The sequence below is a fragment of the Musa acuminata genome, chromosome BXJ2-4 (genome assembly GCF_036884655.1).
Source record: "Musa acuminata AAA Group cultivar baxijiao chromosome BXJ2-4, Cavendish_Baxijiao_AAA, whole genome shotgun sequence".
NCBI classification, from domain to species: domain Eukaryota; kingdom Viridiplantae; phylum Streptophyta; class Magnoliopsida; order Zingiberales; family Musaceae; genus Musa; species Musa acuminata.
The window spans coordinates 33,151,780-33,169,806 of NC_088341.1; the positions used below are offsets into that span (position 1 = coordinate 33,151,780).

Consider the following 18,027-nt stretch of genomic DNA (forward strand, 5'->3'; position numbering starts at 1 on the left):
TCAACAATAGATATAGAGATAGGAATTTATGGAACGAACCGCACCATCACAACAGATCACAAGTTTCAGACCGCCTAAGAACTGAGCTCCAAATTCCTCCATCTCATTCCTTGGGAGAACTAGACCGATCTCCACTCCACCCTCGTCTTCTCTGCTCTCTCCCACTAATATGGCTCCGCTCGTCCTGATGGAAGTCGCCTCGACCTTGTTCGGCCTTCCCCATCCCATGTCTGTGTCGTAAACACTGAACTTGGGAGATCCCGCAACAGTCAGGGCCTGTTCGGCCATGGCAGCTTGCGCTCCTCCACGCCATTCCTCAGCGTCGTGCAGGACGTCAGCCTTGAGCTCTTCGATCACTCTACCGATGGCCGCCGACGCCACCACGAACCCATCGCGTCGTATAAGATCCTCTGCTTTTACGTCCACGAAGCATGGCCTTACGCAGTTGCCGAAGTACTCGGCGGGCACGGACAGCCGTAGCCTTCCCCTGCAATCAGCCATGAATATGAAATGGGTGATCCTGTCACTCCCATGTCCTCGAGCTCGTACATGACACACCCACGCGAATGCGAAAGCCACAACGACCGTCGAGCAATGGAACGGGGTCTTGCCTTGCTTGGCTTTGGCCGGAACCAAGTCCTTCAGCGATCTGATCTGCTCTCGCCGGAGGGTAAAGGTTTCACTGACCACATCGGTGGCGCTGTCTTCTTCTGCAACACGACGACGCAGGCCCATCTTCGAGAAAACTTCTGTACAAGCCTCGAGGATCGGTAATCACAGTCTTGTCAAATAAGGGCGTCGGCGGCACAGCCACCTCCTGCCCGGACAACGCCGACCTGCAAGAGGATGCCCATGATGCCATGAATTGCTTGAAGCCCGTGCCGTCGCATACAGCATGGTGGAAAGTCACAGCGACAGCCACGCCGCGGTCCGGGAACAAGGTGACTTGCACGGCCAACAAGAGCCTGTCATCTCCGGACTCCGCGATCCGGGGGATCAAAGGCAGCAGCTCGGACACATTGCGGGCATGGCTTCCGGAGAGGTACTCGAAGTCTCCGCCGTGCTCCGCCAGAGCGAACGAGACCGAGTCGCCGTCGACGTAGTGGATCTCGTACTTGTCGCAGCAGCCGGGGCAGCGCCGGATCCTTCCGGCAAAAGGGTAGAAACTCTGGAGAGCGACGGAGAGGGAGGATTTAAGGGCCGGGACGACGGCTTGCATGAAATTACATGTCGGGTCGGGGAAGCGATAGAAGAAGAGACGCTCGACCGGATCTCTGTTCAAGCACATTACGTCAAAGAAGGTGAGCGGCAGAGTGGTTTCAAGCAACGATCCCGTTGCCGGAGAGACCTGGGATCGCTCCCTGACGCTGAAGGCTGCTGGTGACGCCATGGGAGGAGCTCAGCTGCAGTTGCTGCTACCTCCGAGTGCTTATCAGTCACGCAACGAGAGATCCAACAGTAATAACTAACTGAGGATATATATATATATATATATATATATATATATATATATATATATATATATATATATATATATATATATATATATATATATATATATATATATATATATATATATATATATATATATATATATATATATATATATATATATATATATAACAATGATATTATGTTTGCGTTATGCTTCTATCTTCCATTATAATATTCTCTTCCATCTTTTGGAACATGGAGAACATCCTCTCTCATCGAAGATTTGATTTGATCATTAGAATGGATTAGATTCATCTCATTGCAATCATGAAAATTAATTTTCTAAAAAGATGACAGATATCTAAAAAAAAGGGTCTGTTTATGAATCATGAGGAGGAGTTTCGTATCATAATAAATATCATATGAATTGAAGCTTTGTTTTGATGTGTGTGCACAGCTATGATTGTCCATATAATAGCTTTGTTGAATCAATTTGGGCCCATTGAATCGATCTACACGCAGTAGAGGAGTTGACCTCATAACTTCATTCACATCAGTGTTTCTAACATGTTGTTATCTTCATTGAAACACATATCCCAAACATAATATAATTTTTATTTAATATGTATTTATTTATTTATTTTTTTTGGTGAGATTTACCTGAATGAAAACTTATCCAAATAAGTATTAAGCATGAAAAGTAGGTTAAAGAGGTTTAAAGAGGAAGCTTATATCTTAATTTTTGGTTGAATTGTGATAGGAAATATTAAAATTACAGTCGATATTAGTGTATTAACACTGAGCAATATGAGAATGACAACTCAACTCTTAATTTGAGAGAGGAATCTAAAATGAGCCCGTGTTTTCAAATGCAACACACATGTTGCGAATAATTGGATAAGCCGTAGATCTACAACTATACATCTTATTCTTTTTCTATCATAATTCAATTCTCTACAACATTCCTCGCTATTAAAAAAAATCCCAATAACGTTTCCGCAGGAAGGCCACAATATATAATATTAGATCACTCCAAATTATATCGTCCAATCCAGTCTAGTCATTTTAGATTACCAATCGTCTAAAATGTTTGCAAACATATAGAGAATATTCCAGGGATCATATTATCATACAGATTTTTTCTTTTACCATTTGACAGTTTTCTACTCTATCAATTATAGTAATCCTAAAAATAAAAAGAAATGAGAATAAAAGTTTAACTTCTATTCTATAAATATTCACGATGTATGTAAATCTACGGATATCTCATATCCGTACCTCTACTCGTTATAACATCCATCATGTATATGTGACTCTCTAGGCCTGATACTAAGCTAGCTATGAGTTGATCCAGTCAAAATTCTTTTTGATATAGTGAATTATTATCTTTATAATAATTCACTCGACTCAATTATAGATATACTATGCACTACGCCATAGTCTCTAAACAGTACATGAGATCTAATTTATTGGACCTATATGTCCTCAATTACTATGTATCTATAGTCCCTCATCTATATAATATCCTAAAGATCGTATATTGAGTATGGTAAAATCAAGCTCATGCGAAATTCTGTCTGAATTTAACTCTAATCGGATTAATCATGATATTAAATTTTTATATAATAATTTTATTTCTTATATACTAATTTTTTTATTTTTAATAGTATCTATAATATAAGTTTTTAATATAATATATAATAATTATATCTAATTGAACATGCAATCTATCCGATTTGCCAATTGATGCAATCGATGACCTAGTAAAACATTAAATCAATTATCATTGTCATTTAATAATAGCATGATATCAAATATGATTCAAAATACTTATTTTTCTATTTAAACTTAATTTAGTTTGGTTTGATAACTAGTCTTTAAAAAAACCAAATCCACTTTTTTTTTTTTTTTTAGTAATAATCCTAACTTTCTTGCCATGAATCAGCTGTTGATATTCTTATAGGTATTTCTATTTATCACTCTGCTATTAGTGGGAAAATCTATAACATGATTGATATTCTGCTAATGTTTATTTTCATTTATTATCATTCTCTCTTATTATTAATATCTTATTGATATAAAGATAAAAAATAGTTTATTCCATTTTAAGCAATAATCACACTTTTTTACTAATAATTTTTGTAATTCTGATTTAGGAATAATACCAAAATTCAGCTACATAATATTAAATTTAATCTAGTTTAGGAATTCATATCTTACCGTTTTATCCCACTATTCTAACTTGAATAGTATGTTAATTCTTTAATTTTTAAATTAATTTTTTTGCAAAAAAACGTTTTATAAATTTTAAAATACAAAATTATTGTCATAAAATAAAATTTTAAATCTCGAATTTTGAAATCGAAAACTTTTGTTAAAATATATATTTCAGATTTAAGCTCGAGTTCTAAACATCTTTTCCAAATTTTATATGAACAAGTATTGAACAGCTACTGTTAAAATGTTAATGTTTGATTAATACTGATGTTAAAATACTGTCTGAAGAGCATATTTTCAATTTTTTACATTATGGTCTAAACCATTACTAAAATTATAATATATATATAATTTTTTTATTTTATTGTTAAATTAAAGAGAAAAATTCTTCCATAATTTGTTTGTGACAATTGTTTATTTTAAACGAACAATATAAATACAATTTAGATATTTTCTTTGATGCTTATTCTTATCCCCTTAGAAAAAGTATTTAGATATTTTCTTATATGACCATAGTTCAGAAATTTCTAAATTTGATAGATGCCAAGTCACGTAGCTAATCACTTTAGTCTCATTTTAGCGAAAAACTATTCATTACTTTGAAACCAATAGACTTTTTTTTTTCTTTTAACATTATTTTATTTTTAAAATATTATTGAATTAAATTCTAACAAATTTGTTCGAGATATTAAGATTTGATGGGATATATGGCTGATGTGAACAATAAAAAATTTAAAAAATTAAATTAGAATGTCAAAGAAAATCCATGTGTGTAGCACAGCGTGTGTTTGAGGGCTTCAACCATAGTATGACAAGGAGAACAAACAACAAGAATAATATCATTAGGGGATTTGCAGAGAGATCAGATGTGTAGAATTAGCTTTAAGAATACAACCGAAGTAAGCATAGTCTATATCATGTGTATTAAGAGAGTTATTATAAAATAGGATTGTTCCATACAGATAATGATAATGACATAAAGTAGGTTAAATCCGATGAACTTATTAATCAAAGGACACCATAAAAAATTAGCAATAAGGGAAGGAATCCATTAGGAAATAAACTTATTATAACTTTATCCTCATTCAACCAAGATCCTTGAAATCATAATTAATGATCCTAAAATATAAAATATTAAAGGAGGTTTGAAAATCGAGTTCTACCTAAATTAAGATATCAAGATCAATTACGATTCAAACTAATCTTAATTATAATTATGATCTTAAGTCGTCTAATATATTATTGGAATGAAGTTTGTCCCTGCATTCTAAAAGATCCTCTGATATCCTAAGAAAATAGAAAAAAATCTAGCATTCCCATCAGATTTGGATTTGATTTATAAAGTATCATAAACTCACTAACATGTAAATTCTAAAATACCTCTCTATTTCTTTTGGGATATTATATTTAACCTCTGTATAGAAGTATCATGTGACCAACTTCATAGATTATAAAACTTTTCTATCAATAATCTATGTTTCTTTCTTTCTTATGCAATGTATTAGGTTTTAGCTTATGAATTGCATCTTGATTTAGTTAATTGAAAACCACCTCTATCTTTAAGAAAACATATTATTATGAGGTCTTTTGGGATATAAGATTTAGCCTTTATGAAAAAAATTCTATTCACAGGGACGCTAAAGAAAATATTCAATTCAAAAAATGTATAGATCTATCTTTATTATGCATTATACAATATTTGAGTTCATGAGTTGGAAGAGGATTAACTTTTTACTAAGACATGATATTTTCTCTTTATCTTTAAAAATATAAAAATAATTATCTTTGGGGCAATATTCCAAAAAATTCTCCTCTTTTTGGTTTTTTTTTTTTTAAGATAGACTCAATTTTCAGCTTTTCGTTCACTAAATTATAAATATATCATTGAAAAACACTATCACTCATGTAGAAGTCAAATTATTTGAATATTTATTTCTTTTAAGTGAAGAAGCATACCTATTTGAAACCAGTAAGGTTCATAAATATTTTCTTAATATATTTTGAGTAAATTTCCTTCTTCAGTAAGTGTAAATGTTGTTTCTCTATAATCATATTATAAAACACTATTACAGAAGAAAAAAGACAAAAAAAACAAAAGTATATTTCTTGGTTTACATTGACTTCTATATAATTATAGTATTTATGAATATGATTATTGTGTTTTTGATATATTTTCAAAGGTAACATAAGCCAAATGGACTTAAAATATATTATAAAAATATTTATCAACCATATGTTCCGTTTTCAAATAGTCTTAGTTCTCATTTTCAAAAAAATATAATTCAAATGATTTGACTTCTACTTGTGTTACAGTATTTTTCAACCTAGTCAATATTTTTTATATATTTTTTAAACATTATAACAGATAAAAAAATATTTAAAATAATTATGAACTCTGTTTATATATTCTTATAAAAATAATTAAAAACAAGTTATGATTTCTATATATATATATATATATATATATATATATATATATATATATATCAATAAAAATATTTCAGCTGCAATGTTTTCAAAAAAAAAAAATCAAGAAAATACATTAATTGAGAATCGATCCAATTCGATGTCTCAGTTGACCATCAAATAAAAAAAAATTCAGCTGCAATCTCGACCTGACTATCAAATCAAGAATATATTTAAAATTAGAAAAAGATACTGCTAGAATAATCCTTCAGAGAAAAATACCCTAATTTTGTGGATCCAACCAAAATCGGATCCAAATGTGAATGAATGCAGCGGAGGTTCACAATCGGACTGATACCGTTAGAATTTCGGGTGCGGATTCTAAAATTTTGAATCCGATAAGGTGTTCGTACTCGACTGATACCGTTAAAATTTCTGGTACGGATGCTAAAACAGGGAACCAAGTCCCTGTTTGGGCCCCACCAGAGGGCCCATTGTAGGCCCAGGTTGTCTCCCCAATCATAGGACGGGTAGATATTCGCTATGGAATACGAAAAAAAGTAAAGTTTTACGGTTGATTGAGCACAATTCCAATTACTTCCCTGCAGACTATATTAAAGCCCCCGTAATCGATTCTGTTGCGCGTCCAAGCTTTCTCGACTTCCTTTTCCACCCCCCCGGTCGGAGTCCCAATTTCCTCTCCGCCTCCATCTCCCAATCTCCACCGATCTACCTACGGGCACGGCTGCTCTCCTCCGCGACCGGTAGACTGCCTATCGCCGCCGCGTCCATTCCCTAGGTAAACCTCCTTATCCTTCTCGCATCGTTCGTTCTTCTCTTTTCGATCGTTGCCCTCCGTTTGTCTGCTGCCAAACCTCACCCCCATTTATTCTTCTCGTCATCGCTGTCGCTGCCGCTGCTGATTTCCGATCGCCATCGTCGTGGTACACCTTTTTCTTCATTTGTGTATTGTATACTCCCCCCAAATTGAGGTTTTCCATAGTTCTTGATTCGTGTTTATTAATGTGAGTATCGCTGCAAGAGGAACCAAAAAACCGTAATTAATTTGTCTGTATTTGGTATCTACCTGGAGGATTCTTCTCGACTGTTGCTTCGATGTGAGTGGAGAGTTAAAAGTCTTAGAGTTGTCTATGCTTAATGTCAACGAGTTGAAGTTCTGGAATCGTTTGGTTGTCTTATTCGGGATTGAGAAGACAGACAGCTACGCGATCAAGCATATCTTAGTTGACAGAGATACAAATCCCAATCTAGATTGGTTGTGTGGTGTATATAGCCTGTGACACTGGCTTATACTTGTATGTAAATATGGATAGATGACTTAAAATAATATACAAAGTTTTCGATCACAACATTTGCAGGTATTTTCAAATGGTCTTGAAAATATTGAGCCAAAAAGCTTTGAATTCATGAAGTTTTCTCTCGTTTTTTGGGCTTTAAAGAAGTATTGAAACTTAAAGACCAATATCATGAAGAAGTAATTAGAAAAAAAAAAAACTGATCTGTTATAGGAATAACAGTGTGCAATAAACAAGAAAGGTCCAAAAACAGGAAAAGTACAATCGACATTTAGTGTGACTGAGAACTTCACACCTTGTGAGAATGGTATTCTCAGGGCAACAATCGGCACCCATCCTCATGATAGAATGTTGTCCAACACCATTATGACTTCTACTTGCTATGTTTAATACATGGAGTAGCAAGATGATTGTTTATAATTTTAGGTGTGATAAGGATAGAGTTGTAGAACTCATCGAGGAAAGTAGTGTAAACAGTAAGAGGAAGAATGATTTAAATGAAAGCATGGAGAAAACAACAATCAGGTCAGTTGCTCCTCTAGAAACAAAGTTATGCTTCTTAGAATATTTATATATATTTATGCTTTTTTCTCATTGTCGTGTTGATGTTTAAAGGAGGGATCATACATGATCTTGGAGGCCCTGAGAAACCCCATTTAGATTAAATGCTGATACATAATACTAACTAAAATACACCTGATCCATAGCTAATCAGCCTTCCCAAATGACTAATTGAGAAACACCATAAACTTCTAAGAAAAATAAAAAAAAGACTGAATGTTAGTTAGTAATTCTAATTTAATCTAATTATAACAAACAAGACTTGACTTTACTCAAATATAGATTGCCTCACATGTTATGTTGTGTGGTACTTTTTGTATGAAACTATTGATACAGAGATGCCGTTGTATTATTTAAGAATGTAATTACATGTTATTTTTTGCTTTCTTTCGTGAGATTATATTCTCTTCAAGTGGCATAACTTTGGTGTAGAAACTAAACTATATGGAATCTTTGGGTCTGAATTTCTGGAACCAAAATGCATTTAGGCTTATCAGTGTACTGTTGCTATCCATGATATCTTTAATACACATTAAAATGAATGCTGTATCTATTTACTGAAGGTAGCAATTCTTTTTTTCTTTCACGTCATACATAATGATGTTTGCTTGTTCTTTTCGTCGACTTCTGGGTCCAGTAAATTTCCTGTTTCTCCCTCATACAGATATATACGTCAGAGATCTTTCTTTTTTCCTTCTCCATCTTTAGTTTTTATATTATCTCCATCTGAACACTTTGTTGATTACCTATGTAAGATGCTTCTTATCCATAAGTACTTTCTTCTGCCTTTCAGATGCTCATATTGTGGCATGGACTGGAAAGTTTTGCTTGTGCTGGGTATACGTGAATGATGTTCAGTTCACGTAAGGGTTTAATTGCTGCTGACAGATGGAAAGGGCAACAGAGAAGTGATTTACCACTTACCACTAAATTGCTCAGTGATGTACCACCTGAGATAGAGTTGTCTGACTATGGAAAACTACCGGATTCTGGAACTGAGAGCCCGACTGGACTTCTCGATGGTGAAAACTTAAGGGCAGAAACAATTGTTGATCTAGATATATTTTTTAGAAGGCTTTATAGTTATTACTGTGAGAAGGGTCTTTGGTGCATCATCACCAAGTGGATAGTTGAAATTTTAAATGTGATTTTCATGGTACTTTTTATTGCCTTTTTCTTACTTTATGTTGATTGGGATGCCTTACGCAAAGCAAAGTGTGGGATAGAAGCAGTTGAGTCAGGGCAAAAGCCTTGTGACCTTGCGAAGGAAGTTGTTAAGCATCAACCATTAGTTCCATTTACAGTTACTAAAGCAATTATCATTGCATCCATGGTTATATTGACCTTATATGCACTGCTGAAATTTTTGAAGTTCTTCACGCAACTTAAAAGTACTGTCATGATTCGCCACTTCTATTATAACCGGTACTTTGCAACTCTCTTGATAGACTTAAATTTTTGAACCATGGTAAAAATTACTAAAGGCATCTCTTTCTTTTCAGCCTTAACATTACAGACCGCGATATTCAAACAACACCTTGGCCTCAAGTTCTTGAAAAAGTTGTTCAACTACAGAAATCACAACAACTATGTGTGGTCAAGGAGCTTTCTGCACACGATGTGGTAATGCGGATAATGCGCAAGGAGAATTATTTGATTGCGATGCTTAATAAAGGTATCCTAGCATTTCCAATTTCCTCATGGGTCCCTGGTGCCGGTCCGGCTGTCAAATCTAGGACAGCAGGAAGGAAAAACCATTTGATACTGCCAAAAACTCTCGAATGGACTTTGAATTGGTGCATATTTGAAAGCATGTTTGACAGGTAGTTGTTATTTTGTATGTTTTAGCTAGCTGTACTTTAAACCTCAAGGAGTTTCTTGGGGGTTCACTAAGAATTTCTTGAATTTGAGAAAATGCATATATGTGATCACCTCCTTTCTATTTCCTGAGAACCATGACTGTGATAAGTATACTGTAAGTAGCTAAAACCAAGCCAGCATCATACAGGTTGAAGAACCATATTGATTGAGAAACCAATTAGCAAAAGAGTTTACCTTTGTTTCTGTTTCTTTTTAGGGTTTGGTATACCAGTATGACATTCAGAGGATAGAGATGGAGATTTTAGTTCCTAAGGGCATAGACTTTGGCATGATTAGAAAAGACTGCAGATTTATTCAACTGAATTTAGATCATTCCTCTTCCATTTATGTGCGGGGAGTTGCCCTCACAGAAACACCTAGTTTCTGCAGCAAAATGAAGTTTTTGTTTGTTTTAGCTTAAATTATGAATTCAATATTCTTCCAGATCATTGTACTTGTCTCTTATATGTGTCAGTCATTTATCTTTGGCTGTTTTCCCCTGTGATTTTCTTCAACAGAACTCCATTTTTCGACTCTCCATATGTGTTTATTTTATGGTAGGGCCATTCTTTGTTATGTATGAGCTATGCTATTCAAACACGGAATGGTTATGAAGTTTAGTGCGATCGCAGCAGTTAGTTTGGTTCATTAGAACTATAGCTTCCAAAAACTGATAATCTGGTCCACTTTATGTTATATTACAATAGGATAATCTACCAAATTTATGATTCTATGGTAGGGTAGTTAATGCCGGAGAGAACATCACTTGTCTTTAAGTAGTTATTTCATAAAAAAAAACATCCAAATGCTCTTTCTAGACAGATTTTACGAGTGATTTGCTGCCAATAATCTTGAGTTATCTACATGAATATAATTATTTATAAGCACAGGTCTTTTGCATGTAACGTTTTGTTATCTAAATAGAAAATGCTGATGGTTTTTTCTCTTTTTATAACATATAATTATGTATTTTTTTTTGTATTTGCAGCAATTTTTGTCTTCAGAGGGATTTCCTAAATAACCCTTCATCTTTAAGAAAAAGACTCATATATGTTGGGATTGGGTTGTTTCTCATATCACCATGCCTTGTGATCTTTATGTTGGTTTACCTCTTTTTAAGGCATGCTGAACAGTTCTACCATCATCCAAGTGCAGCCTCATCTCGTAGATGGTCTAATTTGTCAAAATGGATTTTCAGGGAGTTCAATGAGGTACTAATATACTGGCAGCCGAAGATTTTTTTTTTCTTTTCATGTATTTTATTCATGGCTTATTTGAACTTAGTTTCTACAAGAATACTCAACAATTGTTTGTAATGTTACAACTTATAACACCTCGCATTGTGCTATGATAATTTTCATCTTAAAGATTCTAGGTTATGGAAATTGCATTTTTACAACATCCAACAACAGATAACCATTTTTGAAACCTCTGTGAGGAAATCTTCAGCTTTGTCAAACCTTAGATGCTTGGAACTTTAATAAGTGAGCTAATTGGCATAGTTTTCAAGTGGGTTTGGAGGACATTAGTTCTGGCTGCAATGGTGTTGTTGGTTGATCATCAGAACATTATGTGTTGGACTACTGAGCAAAGCCAGCACTTAGAATGGCACACCTAGTTAAAATTTTAAAAGAATTCTTCAAAGAATAAAAAAATTGAATGAAAATTTTGTTTGGATTGTGAGTATGAGGGTAGCGCTGATCACAGGGGTGGTAAGGATGCACTTAATGCAGGAGAGTCTAAGGCTGGAGACATGATAGACACACAACCATATTTTTTGCAGTTAAACAATCTAGTCTTTTTGGTTCTTGATTTATTTCTTAATTCATAGGTTTGCTCTGGTTGGCATCTGATTGTGACGGTCAGCTTGACTTGTCACAGTTTATGGCATTTGCATCGATACACACAGCGTCAGCGAGGGGGCTGACACATTCTAATTCTTATTGCACATGGATTGAAGCCTAAAATGTTGGGTAGGTCAGTTATGACACAGATTTAGAAGGTTTCAACTTTCAAGTTTGACAATTCTACAACTTGGTATATGCATGACTTTGATGCACTTCGCTCAAACAAAAGTCTTCCCCTAACTACAAGGCCAGTTTTGTGTGAAGAACACCTTTTCTTTCTAGAGTGTTGAGATCTTAGAGTCAAGGAATAAAAGCAACTAACTCTCCAAGCATGGATGTATAATGAAGCATGAGGATAAAATCTTGGAAGTGCATAATCCAGAGTGAGGATGAAAGCTTTTGGCAAGAATATCAAACAATAAGATACTAGCATGCTTCTTGCCTTTGTTTTGATAATCTTGTTGTTCCAAATCCTACTATGGATCTTTTGTATTAGGAACTGGAAAGTATATCCTAGTACAAAGCAATTGTACTGATATTTCCCTCTACATAATCTCCTATAAGGAGCTTGAAGACAAAATGATTATCATGCTAAAATGGAACATCAAGAAATTAATTTGCATGACACGGTAAAGTCAAAATATAAGTTCATTACTCATTTATCATTTGATTGCTGCAATGACAGTTGCAGATCATTACTCAATTTGGTATTTTTATATTTCCTAAATTTCAGGTGGATCATTTGTTTATACATCGGTTAAACAACAGTGTCGTACCTGCGTCAAATTATCTAAAGCAATTTCCATCGCCTCTGATCACCATAATAGCCAAGTTCGTGTCTTTTGTTTCCGGAGGCTTCGCTGCAATTCTAATTATATTTGCAATCTTGGATGAATCCCTGCTAGAGGGTCAGGTATGTTATTTATCCTGTCAACTTTTCTGTAGGTTAATGTGTGAACATAATGTTTGACTTTTATGCTTGAATTTGTTCATTAGATATTTGGTCGCAACTTATTTTGGTATGCTGCTGTTTTTGGAACTGTGACTGCCATAAGTCGAGTTGCTGTGACAGATGAACTTCAAGTGCTTGATCCAGAAGGTGCAATGTCTCTCGTCATTCAACAGACACATTATATGCCAAAAAGGTGGTGTGGTAGAGAAAACAGTGATTCCGTCCGAACAGAATTTGAGACCCTGTTTCAGGTGATGTTAGTTGTACACTGTTGTTCTTTCAGTTCTATTATTGATTAAACACCTTTTTACCGGTGAAGAATTTGTTCATGATATAGTTTGAGGAATCTTCTGAGGGGCATATGAATTTGATGGTGCTCCATTTACTAGCCCTTCGCTTAGCCCTTTAAAGTTTTGGTGGATTATTAATAGTTAGTTTACAAGTAGATGTTGTGTTATCCTAATGAAGAAAACTTTCTTAGCACTTGGACAACTAGACGCAATGTGTTAAATTTTCTAATTTAGTTTGGAATGATGGAAGGAATCTCTGATGCTCTTATTTGTTTTTTTCCCACTCCACCGTTTAAATAAGTACATGGAACATTGTCTTAACTCATAAGACTAATTGAGGTTTAGATTTCACTGAATCTGTTTAATACTTATGGTGCTCTATTGCTTTATTTTGCCACTTTCTGAACTATATTTTAATGTGATCATGTTTCAATGTTTTTCATGAATATTTTAATGGGACCATTTAATGGGATCATGTTTTAATGCTTTTAATGAAAATTTAGTGGCATCATAAATCCCATTGAAAATATCAACTGCTGCAAGTTGGTCATAAAGGAATTGAAAATTTTGCTTATTTGTTCCGTTTTAGTGCAGTATACAGGAATGATGCTACTGGAAGAGATGGCCTCAATATTTGTTACACCTTACTTGCTAATATTTGTTGTGCCAAGGGTAAAATTAGTTGCTGCTCTAAAACTTGACTTGTTAAGGTCATATGTAAATCTAGTAAATGTGTTTCTACTGATTCACAGCATGTTGATGATATTTTACAATTCATTTCAAACTTTACGGTGTATGTTGATGGTGTTGGCGATGTTTGCAGGTTAGTGTTTGTACTGTGTTCTTTTTTTTCCCATCAAAATCAATTCTTCTTGATCATCATACATGTTTGCTGGTTCTACTATTTTTCAAATGTAGCTTTAGTTTGTTCGACTTTCAAAGCCATGGAAATAGGAAGCATGGTTCTCCGTTTGACACAGAAAGATATAAGTGGAGTTCCCAGGGAAAATTGGAGAAATCATTTTTAAGGTATTTTTTCCTTAATAGTTAAGATTTTCTTTTCAAGACGTTTTTCGCATGAAACTCTGTTAGTTGATTAAGCTTGTATGAACCTTTTTCCCAATGTGAAGGTTCAGCCTTTCGTCTTTACCTTCTCTTAATAGTGAATAATCTTGGGTAGTTATTTACCCTGTTACACAAATGATTTGATGAAAAGCTAATAAATATTTGTATTGTTTCATTTTGCAAAAATCCTCTGTGTTTTTGGGGTTTCTTTTGAATTATTTGGTTTTCGGGAGCTATTCTCTATTGGAAAGAGTAATAAATTGATGGCCATGGTTTGTTAGATGCATTTGTTAGATCTATAATGAATTGATGGCTATCTGTATGGAAAGTACTCGATAATTATTTAGTTAAGGAGAGAATGAAACAATAATCTTTTGTGCATTGCTAATATATCATGTGATCAACCTGTCAAAGTGCAAATTACACCAATCCGGTGATAAACTGTTATAACATTTTGCTTATTACTGAAGCTATATGTAGAGTGTTGTATGGATCTCTTATTTTAGTAGTTATTTGTAGTGTGTTGTATGGATGACTACTATATTGTGCATCTCATTCCTGTACCCAAACTTGATTCTTATTCTTTCTGCAGCTTCCAGAGCACCTACCCATGCTGGGAACCCAGTAGACATGGTCAACAGTTCCTATCTGGTCTCCGCAAATTCAGAGAAAAACAGATGCATCCTCAAACCGTTCAGGAGAACCCATCAACTCATACATCACACTTAAAATCTAAATTGAAAGACCAAACTGAACTGACCAAGAGATTCTTCTCAGGGGATGAACAGCACGGCAACCAGGGCATTTCTCCTACTGATCATAAACTTGGTTCTTTATGGGCAATAAGTCCTAGTCAAAAGACTCACCCATATATCTGGGATTGGTACTACACAGATTTCCAGCTAAACCGAGATGTTAATCCAAATAATGCAATAACCCTGCCGACAGAAGAGATGTGCCCACCATTGAATAAACAGCTAACTGAAGCTGAAGATGATGAAAATTGGTGTCCTCAGTTCTCAGATAGACATCATAGTCAGTTAGAGGGCTCCTCATCCAGGAATGATGCCATTCAACACCAGAGTCCAGAGCACCATGATATTGGCCGTTGGTGGGACCGTCATCCTGGCCCTTCATCGTTTGTGCCACAGGCAAGCTTTTTGGAACCCCCTTGCTATGGTCAGCAAAATTTCGATTTTCACAGTGATGATACAGTTTGGAGAAGTGAGGCGCAAGTTGCAAATGGTGTCGAGGACAATAGTGTGCAGAAAAACCTGCACAACATGTCCAGAACAACGGACATGGATGATTCTGGTACAGACGATGATGCATTCAATCTTCATTTTACAGATGACAATGACAAATCTTTTATTGGCAAGACCAGTTATACTCCTAACAGTGTTCCATCAATAACCATTCCGGTGACAATAATACCGAGCAGCAAAGATCCTGTGTGGTAACCAATAATGATGTCTAACCATTAGTTTGGGATCAGTAGGCTGAATATAGAGACAATTTATCTGATGTGGTAAATGGTTAGAATGTGATTCTTTTGTTGTGTGTGTATATATATATATATGAAGTCCGGACATTATAATACGCTTTGATACAGTGCAATTATTAAAGTACTGTGTCATGGGATTGTTTATATCTCTCAATTAAAATGGCTTACATTGTCATCACTTAAGATGGTTTTCTATGTGTTACATTTACCAGCTTCTTCATTGCCGATTCGTTTCTTCAAGCTGGTGATAATTCTGTGCGACAATGGATCCTGGGTTGCACTTTGCGATATCTCATATTGGCATTGATGAACTTGAAATCTACAGAATTGTGTAACATGACATGGAGGGAACCTGTCTTCCCTCGCTACAATTGAGCTGGTGCAGTGTCTTTATTGAAATCTCTTTCTTCATAGTAGTTTCTCTCACTTTGGTTGATGACATGGTTGCAGATTGTTTACGTTGTTGGCTGCCTATTTTCTAACCAGAGTTAAAGTTGGATGCCTATTTGTTGGAACTATGAAAGAAAACACTAAATTTTTCTCCCTCCTCTTAAAGGGATTTTTAGCTATTCATTTGAAGGGGAGGGGTCTTTCCTTCCCTTCATATTATTATTAAGAGAAAAGCTACAACCAAATCTACAAGTAGTAAATCTAATACCATTTCTATACGAAGTGTTAGGAAAAGCTACATTGGTATAAACTGCATTATTGTAGCTAAACAGCCTCCACAACTTCATTATTGTGAACGCATCGACACATGGATGGAAGTTTTGTGTAAATCCAATCATCAACGTTAGTCTAATAATTTATAAGAACTCGAAACCTCGCAGCTCTCTATTCTTTCACCACAGTAAAATAATCACATTGGCGCAATGGAGCTTATGATGAACTTCACCAAGATCTTGAGATCTAAGATTGATCCTGAAGTTTCTGGAATACCCATTTTTCTTTGTCAAGCCTCGTCTTAGTGATATGGAAAAAGCTAATGGAAATAGTTATAGAGTTATAGTGGTTGCTCATACTAGGAAAAACAAGATAAAAAATGCTCTTAATCCTTCAAAGATGATTGGGACCATTTGCTCATCCCACCCTACTAAAAGTATAACATTTACATAAGACTATAATAGTTCATCATAGTTATACATCACTTGCTTAAAATCCTAAAAGCCAGAGCTTGTAGCTCTCCCATATCAACGTCTGCTTCCCTTGTGCCTACTTTGTGTGGACATCTCCTGCGCTGTCATAATAGATTGAGCACTGCAATCAAGGGAGCTCTGTGGAGAGATGGATTCCTCACAGGACATTTGCTGGGGAAGCGGATTAGAGTATTCATAAGTTTGCCATGTGTTCCCTGGCGATTGTCAGTGAACCATGCTGTGAGCTAGTTGTGCCGTGGCTTGCATCAACCGCGACTGCAGCCTTGCAACCCGTAGCATCGACACAAAAGCCATTGATTACTGACTGGTGGATTCACATTTTGCATGAAGTATTTGGTGAGAGGAGAAGAATGACACCTTAGATGCTAATAAGCTTTTGAATCTAGAAAGGATTAAAAGAATTTTTTTTTAATTTATGCAAGATATACAATATGCCTCGGTCTTGAATTGAGTTAACTCAAGAGAAATTTTTTTATTAATTTTTATATAATAAAAAAATTAAGTTTTTTTCTTAGATAAAATAATAAATCATGTTAAATCTTGTACCAACTTTTAGATATATTTGATCTCCCAATTTATCCTTTGGTTTCGAATTTTTTCATCTCTCTCCAACATATGATCATCATTTGAATCATTTAATTCAAACATAAAAATAAAAGAGTCGTTGTTAAAGGTTTATAACATTATAGATTTTGTGTCAACCATCTCTCCCCGTCGACCAACGGAGTTCTTCAAAGCTACAAGACATTGGTCAGCTTCTAGAACCATGAAACTGGTCTAAATGATCCGTATTTGGATTCTCGAGAAAGCGTTGAGAAAGTAGGTCGGCTTTTGAATTCAAAGAAACGCGTTGTTACCAACTGCAATAGCGCAACTATGTGGCCAACACAGCAGTATGCGATAGTCATGGCTGCATAGTCACGATCCGTCGCCGATAGAACGATAATAAATCTTATATGTATATGAAGATAAGTGAAAATGTTATCATATTCTTGGTGCTATACGTGGTTGACATCCTAATTATTGGAAATGATATAGAAATACTCTATACAGTCAATACTTGATTATCTAGATACTTCTCTACGAAGGATTCGTTAACAGCATGTTAAGAATGAAAATGAGCCTCATGTATATAAGAAAATAAATGAGAGTGCTATAGCACCTTCTTGGTGCTATGTGGATGAAATTCTAATCATTGGGAATGATATAGGAATGCTCTTTATGGTTAAGGCTTGGTTATCTAGACATTTCTTCATTAATAACTTAAATGAAGTACCATATATTCTGAAGATTTGGATCTATAGAGTTATATCTAAAAGGATGCTTCACTTGTCCCAATCAAAGTACATAAATATCATTATCAAAAGATTTGACATGAAAAATTTTAAGAGAAGTGTCATGCCAATGAAACATAAAAT

At 34.9% G+C, this 18,027-nt stretch overlaps 2 protein-coding genes across 5 annotated transcripts; one reads left to right on the top strand and one right to left on the bottom strand.

Annotated features, from left to right (window-relative positions):
* LOC103977802 (phenolic glucoside malonyltransferase 2-like) lies at nucleotides 1-1,390 on the bottom strand. Its single transcript, XM_065101787.1, has 2 exons — nucleotides 779-1,390; nucleotides 1-735 (listed from the first exon to the last, which is right to left on the bottom strand). The coding sequence occupies exons 1-2, from the start codon at nucleotides 1,388-1,390 to the stop codon at nucleotides 1-3; spliced, it is 1,347 nt and encodes a 448-aa protein (XP_064957859.1).
* A 5,299-nt stretch (nucleotides 1,391-6,689) lies between these two features.
* On the top strand, nucleotides 6,690-15,630 carry LOC103976713 (autophagy-related protein 9). Of its 4 annotated transcripts, none has more exons than XM_009392020.3 (10): nucleotides 6,690-6,856; nucleotides 8,728-9,359; nucleotides 9,437-9,757; nucleotides 10,783-11,005; nucleotides 12,375-12,554; nucleotides 12,638-12,844; nucleotides 13,478-13,555; nucleotides 13,636-13,706; nucleotides 13,802-13,912; nucleotides 14,541-15,630. In XM_009392020.3, exons 2-10 carry the CDS (start codon nucleotides 8,782-8,784, stop codon nucleotides 15,406-15,408), a joined length of 2,637 nt encoding a protein of 878 aa, XP_009390295.1. In that variant the 5' UTR covers nucleotides 6,690-6,856; nucleotides 8,728-8,781; the 3' UTR covers nucleotides 15,409-15,630. The 4 variants fall into 4 exon arrangements, with proteins under 4 accessions (XP_009390295.1, XP_064960942.1, XP_018673969.1 ...); XM_018818387.2 differs by lacking the exon at nucleotides 6,690-6,856 and adding an exon at nucleotides 6,866-7,001; XM_065104870.1 differs by lacking the exon at nucleotides 13,478-13,555.
* The last annotated feature ends 2,397 nt before the right edge of the window (nucleotides 15,631-18,027 follow it).